The following is an 18,763-nucleotide window of genomic DNA, read 5'->3' on the forward strand; positions in this document are numbered from 1 at the left end:
CATCTGTGTCTTTGAGTTTACAGTCACATGGCATTTGCGCTCAGGAGATGGCTAATTCCTAAGATCTAGTAGGTTACATGGGGTTCCCAAACTGTAGAACCTTCCTAGTGGCTATCCAAGTGACAAGGAAAACAGGAAGCAATACAGCCCACACTCAGAAAACACAAGCAAACCTGCCTTTCTACAACTGATGCCATTACAGATAAATTAAACACCCTTTTTAAAATTAACCATGACTTTTAAATACCACTTTGCTGCATTTTCAGAAGTGTATTTTAATCTTCAAATGCTTATTGAAAAGCTAAGTATCACTCAATTTTCCTCCCTGTTCACACCCTTCTCTACTATGTAACGAGTTTTTACACTGCATTTTCTGGTTAACATACTGATACAGCCCTTTTCAGAAAATGCTGGGTGAGAAAAGGTGTGAAGTGAGAGAGAAGACATCTATGCAAGATACTCTGAACATAAGGAAGAGCACATAAGAGCAGTTACAATGTTTAGCTATGCACCACAATATAGTGAAGTGCACGAGATCAAATTGACACAACAAAATTAATTCTTATTCTGCTTTCTTGTCTATGTGCTTTTCTGTTTTTTTTTGTTTCTTTGTTTGAGGGGGGTTTTGAGGGCAGGGGGGGGTTTAGGAAACAAAAAATACCTCCATGTAACCACCAGAATACTTCGGATAACTGGAAAGTCCTTTTGAAATACAATTTATACTACTTGTTACATTTATGATGTACAGCCTAGACACTATACCTGCTGATAGCTACTGACCTTCCAACAGAACCTGTCCTACCATAAGCCTTGTACTTGTATCTCTTCATATAGAGGTGGAAAAGCAACCTCCACACACACTAGGGAATGGAGAGGGATGGAGCAAAAAGATTTAAACAGCTGCACTGCTTGCTTCCTCTTGCTGTAACTCAGAGCTGACATACCTTTGCCCAAATCCAGGAGAGTCAGAATAACACTTGAAGGAAACATACCATTTTTACACAAATGCTTTCTTCCAGGCCTGTGGATAACAGGAGGAAACATGGCAACGCAAGCTATATTGCTGTAACTAACTGCAGCTACTTCTATATACAATGAAACAAGAGGACTATTCTAGCTGAAATGGATCACCCAGTTAATACAGAGACAAAAAAAACAGCTCCATATCATCACCGCTAAGAGAAAGATTTAGTATTTCCAGCTCCCTGTTCCAAGTACTCCACAGAATGCAAAACACTCAACACTCCTGTCACGGAGTCAAGGCTCCAGCTCTGCAAAACTAACTTCAGTGGCACTGCACAGCAACAGTATTTATCTTCTCAGGGCACTACATACTCTGATGCTTTGGGTGGGTGGTGAAAACAAACAAAAATAAAAATCCCAAAACCAAAAAGCCCCAAAGCAACACAACCACCCTCCCCCACACAGGTCATACTATATCTCTTCTGATCACCTTTCCCTCAGGAAGAAAGGTTCAGAGTCTGCCTTTGGTACTATGAGTGTGAGTGATCAGATTGACAAAGAGAGATCTCTGATGCACTTCCAGTGTAGCAAATCCTTTAACTGTCTCATCTCGATGACATGCTAATTATGCATTAAGAAAGAAAAACAATCAAAATTACTCAAACTTCCACAGTCATCAAAACAGATTTCTTCTGCACATCCTTCCATTTGTCCTTCTCCTCAAGCAAAGTCAACAGAAGAGATACTAGAACTTCACCTCTAATACTTGAAAACAAAAAAACCCCAAAACATACAAAATTAGCCATACAAAAAATCATATGTTACTTGCACTAGGCTAGAGAAAGAGACAAAAACTTTAAAATACTTAACCTCTTCAAGAACTAGTCATTTCCAAGAGATGCCAGTTGGATACATTTATTGTATAAATTTCAATAAATAATCTTGACATGCCCCATATTGTCACTTAAATATTTCCAGTAAAAACAGCCTAGCAGTGTCATTTTTCTTATTCCAGAATTAACATCAATTTCAAATGAAGATGGAGTCACATCCCAGTAACAGGGACAATCTATGTAAGTTACTTTCAAAACTGTCCCTTAAGAGTATTTAAAGCTACACAGATTGACAAACAGTAAAAATAATGTATTTTAAACAAGTCTGTATATATTTACCCAGTAACCTGGGCCACATCTAGTACAACTAAACAGTGCACTACACTAATATGCAACTACTGATTCACCAACCTCACATCAAAACTATTTTTGTCAGGCAAAAACGCGTATGTTGAACAGTTTTTAAACACGCAAGTCACACTGCTAATTTTGAGGCACCCAAATGAAAGCTTATTTCTTGCCAAAGCACTTGCTAGAGAACAGATTTGTTTGGCTAACTTCTAGAAGACAGATTTATCCTTATACCAGTATTTTAATGTGGCAGTAATGGCTTTTTCAGCACCGTGACCCAACTAACATTCCTTGCAATGGGTGCCAGTCCCAGTAGGTAGCCTAACAAGGGAGATTTTTGTTTCCATGGAATTCATGCTACTTTTGTTGCTCAGTACTCCAGCCTTCAAATTTCTCATGCCATTACAGTGTCAGAATTACAGTACAAACTCTGAAAGTACTTATACAGCTTTACCACTACAAGTAATTAAATATTTATGGCTGCAGCAGTAATTGCACAGTATGCAGCACTTCTGAATTTCCATTCTGATTATGGAGCATGAAGCCCCATGAATCCCTCAAATATCCAAGAATTCCAATGGAGAGATGGATATCCATATATAAAAGCAATCATATTTAACATCTATTTAGAGAAGCTTACAAAAATCAAGCTACAACAACTGACCTTGGTAGTGTCACCTCTGACAGTTCCATAAACAACTGTTCTCACAGACCTCACTCAATAATTCTAACACAAGCACTTTACACTCAGCACCCTCCAGCATCTAACAATCAGCCAAAGGAAAAAGGCAAGTGAAAGCCATCATGCAGTTTCTAGGAGACACTGATAGCACCTCTACAAGCTGTCTGGATTATTTCATGTCTAAAACAACTGCCATTAAACTTGACCACTCAGAAGGGGGGAAAAGGGGAGGTGGAGAAAAATAAACCACAAACTTCCAGGTATTTTAAGTAAGCCAACTGGACTACAACAGGTAACTTTTTTTCCCCTGAAGTACATTGAAAATTCCAAACACACTTCACCACACTAAATAGGAAATGATCAAAGAATGCCTGCAGACATGTCTTTGACATTATCCTTTCATAAACAAAATACTAATTGATAGCCCTTTCTCCCTCAGGGCTTAAACTCTGTAAACAATTAACTTTAAAACAAGACACAAGTAATAGCAAAAATAAACCCACGTAGGTAGTCCAACAAAACTGAAACAGGAGGAGAATCCTGCAGCTGAGCTTAAATCGTCACTCTAAAAACCTTCACTCCTCTTACTAGAATATTTTAATTAACTACAGTTCATATTAATTGTAATTCTAAAGTTAACAATTTTAAAGCTAATGATACAAATACCTTTAAAAATAATAATTCCAACAGCCTTAAACATCACAAGTCCTACCAGTCCCATTTCAGATTCACGTTCACAAGAAAATCAGTATATCCAGGCAGAAAATGAAGGTAAAAGGCCACAATCAAATTACACTGCAGATTTCAGCTAGGCCAGTCTGCCAGGCAAGACAGAACAATCTCACACCTACAACAGAGCATACAGCTGTACTCTTCCCTGCTGCTCTGTTCGTCTACCGAAAATCCACAGAGCAAACTATCCAATGCAGAACCACAAGACATAGGGAGTTAAGTCAACTTCATTTACCAGAACTGATTCTGCATGGATCTTGGACATGCATCCTCACTTATATACATTTAAATGGATAAATAAAGCAAAAGGAGAAACATTATTTTTGCATTAGGTAAATAAACAAAGAATAACAAGAGCAATTTTTGCATTACTACATTAGCTCGTTTTTCAGACTTACCTGGTCTTTTTCATGGGGTAGAAGGCTGACAGGTGGAAGAGAAGCTGGGAAGGTGCTGGAGTATTTTGGAGCTCCTTTACTTTCCAAACTGCCATAATTCACTCTATACTGAGGACCATCCTTCAGTAACCTCCCATTGTTCACAGCACGTTTGGCCCCCAGGCGCAACCTCTGCTGAAAGGCAGGATTGTTGAAAATATTTGCTAAGTCATTTTGACTTCTCAAATACTTCTCTATGTTTTTTAGGGAGGAGCCATTAGGCTCTTGAAGCCCTTCAATTGCTCTTCTCAAGAGTTTATTCCAATCCACATTACGAAGCTCATTACAAGCTCCTCTAGATCCCTTAACAGATTTAGGAATAGTGCCAGGTTTAACACATGAAAACCGTCCAGGATTATCTGGGTCCTTGTAGGATGCAAGACCTTTGTTAGTAACTTTAAGAATAGAACCATCTTGAACACTAAGTTCCAGCTGTTCCGAAACAGTCTTCTTATCTAATCCATGGGAAGCACAAACAGCATGACATATTCTCTCTTCAGAAGGCCTTTGCTTTTGCTTTTTAACTTTTTGTATAGCTTCTAGAATCCACTCCGTATAAAGAGGGTTGGCAAGTTTTACCATGGTTGACCAGTAATTGTTTCCAGCCAAGAGTTACCCATAGAGGTTCCTCCTTATCCTTTTAGCAGACCCTTCAGAGGTTGTTCACACCTCAAACACAAATGAAAGGATTGCAGACTCTGCTTGGATGCATCGCAAAAATATCCACCCTGAGGAGTTGGAAAAGGCAGGGAAATACCTGCTGACTGAACCTTCCAGTTACTTTACTGTCATGGAAAGGCAGAAAGGATTCATCCGTGATGGTACAGGTACGTCCTTACAAGAAAGTTTGTTGCAACCTTTAAGAAAGAAAAAACAAGAGGCAGGGAGAGAATATAGTTAATGTTAAGTATTAAAAAGAAACAGAATGCATTCAGACCATGCATTCATACTGTAGATGCTGCAGTATGCAAAAATCTTTGTGAGATTACATAAAAGTCTCCAATTCCCACTCCACAATGAACAAGTCACCATGAAATTCTTCTACTTCTCATAACATTCAGTGGACTTAGCTTTCCAAACTCCATTACCCCAACACTTAACCTACTACTGAGTTGTTGGACAATTTCCATTCAGCCAGGGATCTGAAAATATTCTCTAAATCAAATTGCCCACAAATCATTTTTGCATGGATTATACAAGCACTAGAAAACCCAAACAAACAAAAAACACAAACCCTCAACCAATGAAAGATGAATTATTAACCACTGCCTTTTCTGACATTATGCTGTCTCTAAGTGTCGTGCCATGTCAATTATACAACTCAAAAATCAAAACCAAAATATGAGAAACAAGTTACAAATATGACATCCTTCATTGATACTTAGGCACCCTACAAGCCCAAAAAGAATCACAAAGGCACTTCTCATTTTAAGACATGCAGTACAGAGGCATGTCTTACTGCAGGTACTCTTAGGAACAGAAATGAAAGCAAAGTAACAGGAGGCATTTTCACATAAATAAGCTGTCAGCATGAAGATATATAAAGAGGTCATATTGACGAAATATGTTTTGGTGACTCACAGTTTAACAATTTTATTTACTTATTAAGGAATACATCACTCCAGTAGAAAATTCAGTGGCTACAAAAACTTAAAGAAACCTGAAAGAAAATTTGATCAGGAGTTTATTCATTCTGTAGGAAAATAAAAGAAAAAACTCTAAACAATTTAAAAAGTCACACAAATTAAACCAAGACACTAGTTGCCTAATGAGTAAACAAATATATGTGAGGTATTACTTTTTTCTGTCATGAAATGTGAGAGAACTTGGAGACATTATATTGTATAATTACTTTGAATCAAAGGAAAACAAAAACCAGAAGGGGAAAATTTTCATTCTCAATAAATGGGTTATCTTGTAAAGTAGAAGATTCGCAGCAAAATCTACAATGAGTTAATCTGCAACTACACTTATAAAGCTATGGCAAGCAGCCTATAAATAACAATATCACCTATAAGTACACAAGTCTTGGACTTCATCTTTATTCATGTATTCAAGTCATCTCACATTTCAATCATGTTCAAAAACTTAAGTAAATTATAAACAGGAAAAAACCTGAATTGATGCAGCAACCTAAATTATTTTCAAATTGTTAAAAAGATTTCTCTGCAACTGCAAAGACAATGAGTAAAAAAACCCCACTTTTGGTCCCATATCTTCTCCTCCCTCTACTGCCTCAAAAATGTCTTTAAATACAAACTCCAGATCGTGTTTCACACATTATTATACCTACAAAACAGGATTAGGAACAAAAGAACAGCTGGTTACTGGTGAATATAAAATTCTTCTTTGTCCAAATAGTCAAAATATTAATCAATTCATTTTATGAATCTGATTGAAGCTTAAACATTTTTCAGATTTATGAATTTGAAAATTCAACTTACTGCCAGACTGAAAAGATACATTCCTGATGCAAATGCAGGGCCTGAATGTTTAACTGGCTCATATACTGAGCCCTATTGATCTACATAGATTGGATCCTGTTTCTTGCTTCCAGACTGTACTCATGTAAGTTGTATTTGATAACAGTTCAGCGTATTTCAAGTATTTGTAATCAAACAATAACTTGTTCTGTAAACAGACATTTTAATTTACTCCAGCTACCAAAAGCCATTCTTTTCCTAACAGAATTGTTTATGTTCACTGTTGTCAGATAATTCCAAAATAACACTGTAGCTACAAAATGCAGACAAATACAGGGAAGAAAAGAGTTTCCATGGTATTATGAATCCTACAAATTCTCTCATATCTGACACTGAAAATACAGTAACACAACACAGCAGAACTCTATATAGCAAAGCTCACTCACATTTAGACTATTTGATACACTCTGCCTATAGATTTGGAAGTTCTCTGTAGCTACATATAAAGCCTCAGATTCCTAGAAAGCTACCTTTACAGTTATTTACTTAGGCTGTTCTACTATGAGTCTTCATTAAGATAGTCACGACTTAATTAAATTCTGAACAGTGCATTTGCTGAGTCAGACGTACTTGCCTCATTTTTACATCTACTGCAGTACTGTTGTATTAAATTTCATACAAGCAACCACATCACTTCCATTAAATTCCAGAACATACAGTACAGGGTCTGTTCCAAGCACCTGGAAACCGAGGAACATTTCAGTATAAATGCTGTAACGTGTGGGTTACAGGAATTTTTATTGGCCAGTGACTGTGGCAAAAGGTTAGCATAAATCTGTATCTTCATATAACGTCTGCTGCTTGGTACAGGAATTTCACAGCCATATACATTCAGAACTAATTTTTTACTTATTTACTTAAAACTCCCTATATGTAATACAACCTCCTGCATGGTGGAGCCTACTAAATCAACACTAGTAGAGTATATCAGCAGGAACACAGAGTTTCCAACACACAGAACAGGATATTTCAGGAGAAAAAAAATCAAGACATCTTAAATTCACACCTTGCAACAGAATCTAAGTTCATTCTGCCTCGGGAAACCATGCAAAGCACATCCAATCCAAGTTTTTAATTGTTTTGCCACCATCCAGAGCCTCTGTTACTTTGCCACTTGGAGTGCATATGTACCTAAAGTGCAGCACCCTGACCTCCACAACGGGTACGACAAGGTCCACCGTATGTAAAATTCAGAATAACCTCTTACTAACATCTTTCCCAGCAAAATAATTCAGTTGAGTGATTCTGGAGCTATACATTAAAAAGGTCTCTCAAAAATCAAGTTTAGACAGATTAATCCAAGGTTGGCAATACATACGTTTACATGCCAAGTGACTGGATAAAAAGAAAACAAATCATTTTAGAAACAAATGTTCAAGATTCAACATAAGAGGGCACACAGAAGTTCAAAATTACATTCAGGTTACTAAGTTTAGAATGTAATTTTACCAAAAGCACAAAAAGGTGGTCATATGTCATTTAAAACAAAAAGTGTGATGATTACCCAACTGATTTTGAGGAAATACTAATTTTAAAGAAGTGGTTATAAATTACTATCAGGCACTCATGGCTATTTATTAATCTTCCTCCCCTTGTAGCTGACTAACTTTTACTCAAAGCCTCAACAGCACCATCCAATCACAGATTAGATTTTCCATTCTGTTAAATGCACAGGACAACTTCCAAATTTCATGGCAACAGTCATTAAGTTCTTCCTACATAATTTGTCATATTTCAGCTTTTACTTTATGGTATCTTCCTTTGAAAATAAAAGCATTTGAGAAAGTCTGCCTGTACTATATTACTGACCAAGTCTGACAGTAAGTCTGCTACCGAAGAGCTGAAGAACATAAGCATTCAGAGGGTGAAATAAAACACATTACCTTTAAAATATGAAAAGGGATCTCTAGTCAAGGCTTGTCCCTTTACCTAGGTCATAAATTATCAGATAAATACAAAGATGTTGCAAAATTGCAGCTTGGGATTTAGAATGAATGCAAATATGTCCTTTATAAAGCACACACCTATTGCACAGCTGATTATAATTAAAGAATGCACTGACTGAACACTTCAATCTCAGGTGTCATCAGTAATCCCATAATCCTCTAATAAGGTGGTTTTTTGGCCTGAACTAGTACCTGGAATTACTTCCAAGTGATCCAGATTGCGAAAACAAGCTGTGTAGTCAGAAAAACAGCAACAAAAAAAGCTACTCTCCTCTCTCCCAGAAACAAAATAAAGTTACTACACAGGTATCATAACATACAATCTAAAGTAATTTTGTTGAAAAATGAATGAAAAAAATCTGCTTTGACTGTCTTAAACATAAACAGAGTTAGACTTTTAAAAACTGAGCTTAACACAGGTATTTAAAAAAAAAAAAAAGAAAAAAAAAAGAATAAAAGGCCGGGGAAGAGGATGCAGCAGGGGGAGATGACAGCAACTTGTGCAACCTGAGGGTGACCTGTGAAGCACAGTTTCATTCTGCTCCCTCCTACCTGCTCTGCACACACTCAGGAGAAGCACCAGCAGGGCCAGCTCTCTGCTGCAGCATCAGGGTCAGGTAAGGATTGCAGCAGAGGAGAAGGAAGAAGAGAAGACTGCCATTGCATTCCATTTTTGCCATTCTCCTTTCCTCCAAGCCATTGCTTAGAATTCTGCAACTAATCAACTCTGTATTCCACCCCCATCTCAATTAATGATGCAAAACAGGCAAGATAGTTGTTTCACTATTGCAAAATACATGCACCTACAAAAAGACAGGAAGAAAGCAGATCCTGGCAAGGACTCACAGCACACATGTCACCCTTAAAATTACTCAGATCATAAAGCCAACTATTGTTTTATTCTTTACACAAGAGATTCCAATAATAATAAGGAAGGGCAATGACACTTGCACAGGCTTTAAAGAGACAGATGTGGACACATCACAGTAACTTCAAAACTACACCTAAGACTTGAGGGTGTGGAGAGAAGAATGGCACATGTGAAACGAACTGATGGAAGTGTTTGTGCTCTGAGATACCCCACAATCTGGTTTGTCATCTCACAACATGACAGCAGCAAGCGCCACCGGAGGGAACGGCATCAGCACATCATGACACCAAATTCAACCTTCCCACCCTCTCCCACTGAAGTTCTGAGCACTTTAAAACACGGTATCGAGGAATGCAGGAAGGTCATATTCAGTGCCAGCAGTTCACCTGGAAAGAGGGTTTCACTGGAAACACTTCTTCTTGGGACAGTGATTTTAAGCAACGGGGTGGGTATCCATCTGCTCTTTGCAGAGCGGGTTATTTCCAAGTGCCAGAGTGCTAAAGGTGAGGTCCAGGCAAAGAACACACAGTGAGAACATCACTCCCCAAACGTGGCATCACAGCTGGACCATCCCCCTCCCCAACTTACACCCCAGTCAGGGAGACGTGCAACGCCGGGAGCCCGGAGCCAAGGCATTGTTGCCTGTGACAGGGGCCGAGCCGGGGCTGGCTCCCGAGCGCTCCCAGCCCCAATCCGGGATTTGCCATCCCAAAGGCAGGGACCCCCATCCCGCAGGCTCTGTTCCCCGGGGCACGGCGACGCCGCCGGCCAGGCAGGGCGGCCGCCAGAAGACGAGGACGGGTGGACACCCGCACCCACTCCGCGGGGGCGGCGGCCGCGTGTCCCCCGCGGGAGGCAGGTGAGACCCCCCCGGTACCACTCACCTCCGCGGGGGGAGGAGCCTCCTCCGGGCGCCGCAGCGGCTCCCCCTGCTGCCGGCTCCTCGGCCGCTGCCGCCGCCGGGCCGCCCGCCCCGCTCTGCGCTGCCCGCCGCCGCCGCGCCCGCCCCGCCGCCGCCGCGCGCGGCTCGGCGCACCTACGCCGCCATTTTGTCTCGCCCTGTTGTACTTAACGTGAATCCGACATGACACTGATTACAGCCCAATGGAGGCTCATTAAAACCTTACCTACCCCGCGCCCCGCCCGCCGCCCGCCGCCATTGGCCCGCGCCGCGCACGCCGCCGCGCGCTCATTGGCCGCGGGGCGCTGTCCATCACCAGCCCACACCGGGCCCGTCCCGCCCAGCAACCAGTCGGCCTCTCCCATTGGCGAGCGGCGCGTGTCAATCAGGCGGCGCGCCCCTTCCCTCCAGGCCCAGCCCCGCCCACCCGCGGGCAGGGGCGGGGCCGGCGGCTCTCCGTGGCTCCCACTGGCCGCCGCCGCCGCCACACACCCGCGCGTCCCGCCCTCCCTCCCGCCCCGCTGCCGGGCCTCGGGCGCTCGCCATTGGTCACCCGCCGCCAGCGGGGGCGGGACCTCCCGCAATCCCGCCCTCCCGTTGGCCACCTCTGCCGTCCGTCCGGGCTCCCCGGCCCCGCCGCCCTCCCCCCGCCGCCGCCCCACCCGCTCCCTGCCGAAGTTTGTTCGGGAGGGCGAGCGCTGCCGAGACACCGGCGGCGGCCTGAACCAGCGCGGCAGGGCGGGCGGGCGCGCGACACACACTAATGAGCGGCCTTAAATATTGAGCGTCACGCGCGTGCCTCAGAGCCTGCCCCTCGCCCGGGCGGGCGAGATGGAGCAGCGTGCTCCCAGCATAACCCTCCCAAGGTGCCTGGCACTGGCAGCCGCTTATCGCGCACACACACGCCCCACACCGCCAAGGGAGGGGAGGAGGGGGTGGGAACGGGGACGACGACAATGACTCCCAGCTCTACAGCCACATGCAGGTCCCTGCAAGTTTCGCCATGCGAAGCACAGGGACTTCTCTGTCACCCCGTCTGCGAAGGAACAATTACCGCCTCAGAAAGACAGGGTGGGAACATGCAACACAAAAACCTCAGCCATCCCCTGCTTCCCTCCGCCACTCCATTCCCCCTCTCCCCACCCCATCCAACCCAGCCATCACCTCCTGCTGCTGCTGCTCCCCCTCCCCTGCAAAACGCAGAGCATTGCAATGCATTTACCCAGCACAAGTGTCTGCAAACACGTGCATCAGCCTCCAGTGCAAAAGGAAAAAAAGTACCCAGCCTAGTGACAAGCCCCCTGCGCTGGGAGAGGGGAGGGAAAGGGGGTTATTATGGCAAATTGCAGCCTGTCACCCAGTGCAAAACAAAACCCATCGCATGCTCCCTGTTATCCCCCACATAAACTCCTGGGAATCTAACCTCCGATGCAGGTTCCCCCCTTTGCTTGCAATGACCTCCTTTCTCTGCCCGTGTGTGTTTCTGCAGCAGCGGTTCCTGCGGAATGTGCTGCCCCTGAAACGCGATCGCGGCTCCTCTCTCTCTCTCGCTCGCTCGCTCTCTCCGCTCTGTCTCTCGCTCGCCCGCTCGCTCTCTCTCCTGGCTGCAACCAGAGCCAGGAACACAACAACAACACAGCCTCCCCCCACCCCCTTCCCCAAACACATACACACTGAAGAAACCCAGCCAGGAGAGCCAGACGAGCCGGGGAGGGGGTGGAGGGAATCCCCAGCCAGCGGATTGATTGCACCAGTTACCTTCCCTAAGCCCTTCCGCGAGAGGGGAAAAAAGAAGATGAATACAGAGAGAATACCTTGTCTCCCCTCCTCCTCCTCCGCGGGGCTCCTCTTCTCACTCCAAAATACTAAAAGGTGGACGGGCAGATCAGACACACGCGTTCAGCTCTCGGCGGGGGAAGGGAGCCACGCGAGCAATTATCATTAATTTAGAAATTAAAACAGAAACCCACCCCAGACCTCCAGCCTCCCCGGTGCGGGCGGACGCAGATTGCGGGGACTGGTGCTAAGACACAGGACCTGATAACAGCTAATTGAAAGGTTAATCTACATAGGCTGTGACAGAAGAGGTCCCTCCCCACTTTTTTATCTGCTGTTGGCAAGTGGGAAATTGAGCTTCCCCCTAGCTTTTTCCCCTAAAAAAAAAAAAAAGAAAAGAAAAAGCGGGGGGGGGGGGGGGGGGCGGTGAGAGAAAGGGGGATTCCAGGCGACAAAGTTTGGGGGGCGGCGCGTCCCCAGGGCGGGAAGGCGGCTGTAGGGGAGCGGCCACAGGCGCCTCCCGGGGGGCCCTTGGCCGCTCTCGGGGGGTCGCGCCGGGCTTCCCGTCCAACATGGGGCGATTTAAAACGTCCCGATGGGAGCACCACCACAGGCAGGCTTTGGAGAGCCAGTGCTTCCCAAAGGGCTCGAGCACTCTCGGTCCGGAGGAAAGAGGGCTGTGCTTGAGGCGACCATAATTAGTCCGAGGGATGGAAGCAGAGTGAACAAGTCACAGATGTTGTCCTCCCATGGAGTTTGTACATGTAACAAGATGTTACGAGAAATGCGTTTTAAAGAACAAGGTGATAACACGTATGGACTTAAAACTCATTTAAACGTTTTCTCCACCCTGTCTTGAGCTGTGTTGCCAAAGGCCACTCACCATGTCAAAGTTTTAGTACTACATGTGATGGTTTTCTCAGTTACGTCCAGCAAACATCACTTTTACCCAAACATCAGTTTTCACCCAAGCATGGCATGACAAAATACCATGGGGTACATCCCACACGGTACCAGGCAAAGGAGAAAAAGGCAATCTCCTACCTGAACATCTACTCAAGCAAGAACCAAGTAGACATCCCACCATCTTCCCAAACTTGACCATCTCAGAAGTCTTTCCTCAACATCCTCTTTTCCCCATCTTGTGGGTGATGTGTTGCATTAGGTGCCTGCCTGCAAAGTTTTCTAAAAATATCTGGTCCCAAAGAAAAAAATATAAAAATAAATTAAAAAAAAAAAAATCTTTTACAGTGGGTGGAAAATTACCTTGTACAATAAATTTCAAAGGTCCTTCCTAGATGATGTACTGCACGAGAACCGGCAAGTGAACAAAGTTTCCGTTATAAAATAATAAGCATTAAGGTTTAGTGCAACTTTTTCAGAGTCAATTCCTGGAGATACTGTAAAAGGAAAATCTTTGGTAATGTTTCAGAGCACTGTAAAATTGTATGACCTACTTACAGAAAGCTACTGGGTGAAAATAATATTCCAGCATGTATCTATCATACCATAACCATTGACTGAGGTTTTAGTCTTTTAACTTCCAGATGCAGCCTTTTAAACATAGAGTGGGAAATTGAAATGTGTAGTGACCTAATGCCCATTGGAGAATCCGTCAAGGTTTATGTATTATGCAGGACCTGGCTGTGATTTAAAATCACTTTTAAATTATTGGAAACAATATAAATCATTACAGCAGAATTTGTAGCAGAGTGTCACATTTGCAACACTATTCTGAGTGTTGTGTCAACATTTCCATTATAAACTTCTTTTTTTTTTTCCTTTCTGGGAAATTTACAACTTGGTTAGTGGTAAAAACATAAAAATAATTTTTTGAAACTGAAACTTGTCATAGCCACATCCCAGTTTGGGAAACAAAACACTCTAGAAAACTCGATAATCTGTTTGGCCATTTTGAAATTACAAGTGTGTTGAAGACATAAGTAATAGCACCGAGAAAAATCATAAAATCTCTGGTTTAAATAATTCCATTCTTTTTTCTTAATATAAAATAAATTTTTCCTAAAAATAAATTTTATAGGACAATGTCATTGGGTCTTTTGTTCCAGTTTTTAACATATTCAAGAATCTTTTGTTTGAAGAGAGACTCCTATGGATCTTGACATTTGTTGTGTACCTAACATTATGTAAATTGTAAAGTTAAGCACATGACCCTCTTTATACATGAATCATCATCCAGCAAACTTAGATCCACTATCACTGTAAATTATACTATTTCCCAGAATAATAACTTCAAAAAAATGACATCGTGGGAATTTAGTGCAGTTCAGTTTGAGACAGTGCATTTTACACAGAGAAGCCATAAATACCTGAAACACTTTGGATGCAATTGAGAATGTCTAATATGTTGTGTGCATTTTGGTTTGTAATCCAAATAAGAAATATTTTTGGTTTATTGTATGAAAAAAACTCAAGCCTATATTAAAAATATCTATGGCAAAGTTATAAGCCCATCCACAAAGTTAGTGTAAGCAATAAAATTCTAAAACATTTTAGTATATCTTCTACAGTCAGACTTTGGGGGATTTCTCTCCCATAGCCACCTAAAACTGATGAAGTACAACAACTAATTCCCCTGATCAGTAACAGGTGCCTAAACACCTATACATTGAATACATCCATTCCATCTGCTAAAAAGATGTCCTTGGTATTAAAAGAAAAGTATCTAAAATCAAAATTACTCTCTTGTGCCTGCTTGTAGAAAGAAGTACTGTGGCCCATTTCACTTTGTTCTATTAATCTCTTCGCTTTTATTATGTTTTAAATAAACTTATTTAAAGGATAGTCACCCCCACACACACCCCAGGGAAAAATATATTGGATTGCACATCTATATTGTAGTGTGTGTAGTAAGCATATCTTTCTCTCCAAAAGTCATTAGGATTATTGTAAAATTGCATGTATGCTGCTATTTTTTGGATCCCAAGTGAGAGAAAGCAAGAAGTTAAGGACTGAGCATGGTCTGAATTAAATTCAGTTCTCAAAATCAAAATCTGAAAATTGCTGTATGTATAGTAGTGGTGTAAGACATGCGGGAGAGTACTGCTTAAATGAAGCCCAGACATATGCAGAACAAATTCATCAGTAGACAAAAAAGAATGCTAAATTAGAGTTTGAACACTCATTTGAAATCAGTAAGAAAATTCTTGTGCATGAAATTACTGCCATATTAAGAATTTCCCTGTGAGGGCTTTAATCACTGATGCAGTTCCATTAGAACTAGTGGGGCTGTTACATATTTAGAAACAATTATACAGTTGTCCGTGTTGGTATGGTGACAGATCCCTATTTATCTTTGGAGCTTCTAGAGGGTAAAGTCTTGACCCCCACCAAAGTCTGGCAAAACCTCCTATGACTTCAACAAAGCCAGGATGTTCCTTCTAATGTTATTACACATAACCACATATATGACTACAGTCACCTGGAAATTGCAACTCCTGGCATATGCTGTCGAAAGAAGTGACCTTGGGGAGAAATTTCATCTTAAGAGTGCAGCGAGTTTCTTCCCAGCCTCTGCACCCCAGCATGTCCCTGTCAATGAGCTGAACACATGTATTCTTTACCCATAACACCTCTTCTACTTAGCTCATCTGCCAGCAACTTCCCTGTAACCCTATCCTTCAGCCTCATATTCCTTCTGAACTGAAACAGCCTCTTCTTTTTTTCATTTGTGATATTTATTGCCAGCCTTTTATATTGTAATTTAATCTGAAAGATTAAGCCACAAAACTAACTCTGAATGCAGTCAGAAAACATCTTGGTTTATGCATAAGGATGTGCATTGCTGCACACAACAGAGCATCACTGCCCAATTTAAACACTATAGATTACATTAATATATACATTCACATATTTATACACAGACAAAGTGAATAACCTCTGGGTATATTTTCTGATCATTTGCTGTCTCATCTATTACATTTAATAAAGTTGAATAATAGTATAAAATAGCCTGCTGCTGCCATCTTACTGATTCAGGAGCTTTTTAATTCCTGAAACTAGCAGATTATAAGGTAAATGTTATAGCAATTTCAATTCAGGAGTTGTAATTGGCATAATACTGTAATTTGGAAATAAGTGTTTGTGGTAGATCAGCTGTCATCCCACAGGGATGAAGACAGTGACTTTTTATAATAAATCCCACATGTTTCTTTCTACTCTGGCAAATATACCAAACTGCTATATCAAAGCACTTTACAATCCTTAATGAATTAGTTCCTGTAAGAGCTCTTTAAGTGAATGTATATTATTTTTCCTGTTCTCCAACCAGAGATATACAAAGCATAAAGCAGTGTTAGAAGAGAGTGCTGGCTTCAGGAAAAACCTGGTCACCTGAGTTCCCTGGGCCCTACTCTAGCCACAAGAGATCCACTTACAGAGTAGCTGTGCAAGTCATGGAAAGGAAACTAGTGGACTGTTAACACATGTTTGAAAACTTAGCAGGGGCATGTCTTTTTGTTGCATTAACTATTATACATGTTAGAGAAGCAGTGGGATAAAAAGAGTTTAGGAATGCAAAGGAAAAGGCTATAAGCAAAGCAGAAGAAACTCTTATACGTGGCAGTGTCCTATAAATTGGTGTTTTCATGTATTCACAGTACTGTAAGTGGAGGTTCTATTTGTAAATGATAAAGGATCAGTAAGTGATTAATAGATGTTTTAATAGATGGTAATCAATTGTTATGAGTCCAGTGGGTCAATAGGGTTTTTTACAACAATAGCTCATCTAAAACACTCTACTGATGTATTTAAACTCAACACACTTTACTTTGAAACACCTGCTAATCTTGTGTTAAACCTCACAAATGAAATCTTAATATAAAGTGTGACTCAAAACAAATTTGCTGAAGAAAAAAGGATTAGCACAGTAAATTGTTAGTTATAGCTGCACTGGATTTAAGTTTCTCCTTTTGCCATGTAAAAAGCAGTGATAGGCTAGGAAGCGTTTTGCTACTGTGTGCAAGAGTAGTGTTCGTGAGGCCAGTCACAAGAGGAAGGCCTGGGATACTGCAGGACTCCGTGTCAACCAGCATCACTGAACTCGATGCAGCTTTGTGTTTTTAAACACATTTACGGTAATACTTTGTGAGGGCAGCTGATGAGATAAAGGATGGAATTGAAAATGAATAAAGATCACTTTGCTAGTGAAAGCTGCCATAATCAGGGACTGCTCAGGTCCTTCTTGCTATGGTCCTGCTGCGATTAGTTAGTCTAGGTGAAAGGGGAGGATGCTGGTGTTTGCAGGAGCAATTTTAACACCTCAGCTTGTCTTTGTGAGCTCTAAAGTAATTAACTCTCCAATCATTACCGGTTGACTTTGTCTACAGGTTTAGGTTTCCCACCCGCTGTTGCCTTTGGGCATATTGGGTTGTCACTTTACGAAACGGGGGATTCATTTTAGAGTTCACACAAAATCCCTTTCACAGCTTCCCAACAGCTTTTTGTGGTCTCCATACTGCTGGAATATTCTCTTGGTCTGTGTTTTAATGAACATGACTTATATAACTTTCTCCAGATCCAACTAGACAAGAAGGGGGGAGGGGAAGGGGGGCTGAAGCTTCTCCAAAAAGGCTGGTAGCACACTTGCTGAGCACTTCAAATGAAAAGAGGGCCATCCTTGGTACTTAGAAGTCAATAAAAGAGACTGCAAAGGTAGTTTTGCTAAATAAGGTTACTTTGAGTTGCTAAAGGATTCTGACAGTCCTTAATGTAACTGAATGAATCCTCACAACTTCCAACTGTGATGTGGGTGTACTATATTCTAGTTCAGTTTTAGCCAGGGGAAAATTTCCAGATTTGTAGTTGTTGCAATCTTTCTTTAGTCAAAGATTGCCAAGAATCCTGGAGAAAAAGAGGTAGGAGAGAGCTTGACCATACTTTTGTTAATCCCATTTTCATCCAGTTTCCACTATATATTTTTTTAAAATCCTATTAAGAAGTTGAAAAAATTGTAATGACCAGAAAGGCTATTACCAGCTGCATAATTTGGAGACTATTCCAATGCTGCCCAACTCTTGCTGTACAACAGCACCATACCTGTAAGAAATATGACTGCAAGGCACACCCCCCACTTTTCAGACTCAATGGACAAAGAAAGCCCTCATGTACCGCAAAGCTGGTTGGAGAAATTCCTCTTTCATCTTCTGCTCGGCATCTCCTGGCTCACTGACCTCCTCACCAAGGGTGGGAGTTTGGGAAATAATCTATGTAGCAAAACAGCTCTGAAATTGCTGAGCCCAGGCTTAGAAATCCTTAGGTCTGCTTTGCAATCTTTGGAAATTGAGCAACATCCACTCTAATCTTTTCCTTCTGCAGCTTGAAGCAAGAGGAGTTTGACTGGTTTCAAGGACCATGCTGCTATCTCCAGCTGGAGTTTTAGCTATGTCTGTATGATGTTTTCTTTACTTTCTTTGTTGGCAGCATTAGTTGTGAAGTTCCCTTGCTAAATAAAGCTCTGACTGCACAAACAATTTATTTCAGTCACTTCCCATAGCTGCCGGTACTGGAGCAACTCTACCTCTGTTAGCTAGACTAGGAGGCCTGTCAGAGTCAGGTGGCAATATACCACATCATTTCAACTACCCTTTCAGAAACCTTTAGATTTGCTCAATGCTCCTTTAAAAATAGCCAGTGGCTTGTATTAGGGCTCCTAACCTGACTAACCCTGGTTTTTAAATTATTGTCACGCACAGAAGGATTTTGTATTAAATATCCTTTGGGAAGGAAAATCTGAGTGAAAAGGGATTTGGGGGGCAGGAGAGACTTGT

The 18,763-nt window shown here is 41.8% G+C and overlaps 1 protein-coding gene across 6 annotated transcripts in view; it reads right to left on the reverse strand.

The window, feature by feature from the left end:
• Positions 1–12,115, reverse strand: part of KAT6B (lysine acetyltransferase 6B) — a 108,828-nt gene extending 96,713 nt beyond the window's left edge. For 4 of the 6 annotated variants that reach the window (XM_064662664.1, XM_064662662.1, XM_064662661.1 and 1 more), the window contains exons 1-2: positions 11,623–11,736; positions 3,960–4,855 (exon numbers count right to left, since the gene is read on the reverse strand). In XM_064662664.1, coding sequence (XP_064518734.1) covers positions 3,960–4,580 — 621 coding nt within the window. In that variant the 5' untranslated portion in view covers positions 4,581–4,855; positions 11,623–11,736. Of the gene's footprint in view, positions 1–3,959; positions 4,856–10,182; positions 10,394–11,622; positions 11,737–12,013 lie in introns of those variants that run through there. The other 2 variants (XM_064662659.1, XM_064662660.1) reach the window with 2 other exon arrangements.
• Between the last annotated feature and the right edge of the window lie 6,648 nt (positions 12,116–18,763).

Source organism: Pseudopipra pipra, chromosome 8 (assembly GCF_036250125.1).
Source record: "Pseudopipra pipra isolate bDixPip1 chromosome 8, bDixPip1.hap1, whole genome shotgun sequence".
NCBI lineage: Eukaryota > Metazoa > Chordata > Aves > Passeriformes > Pipridae > Pseudopipra > Pseudopipra pipra.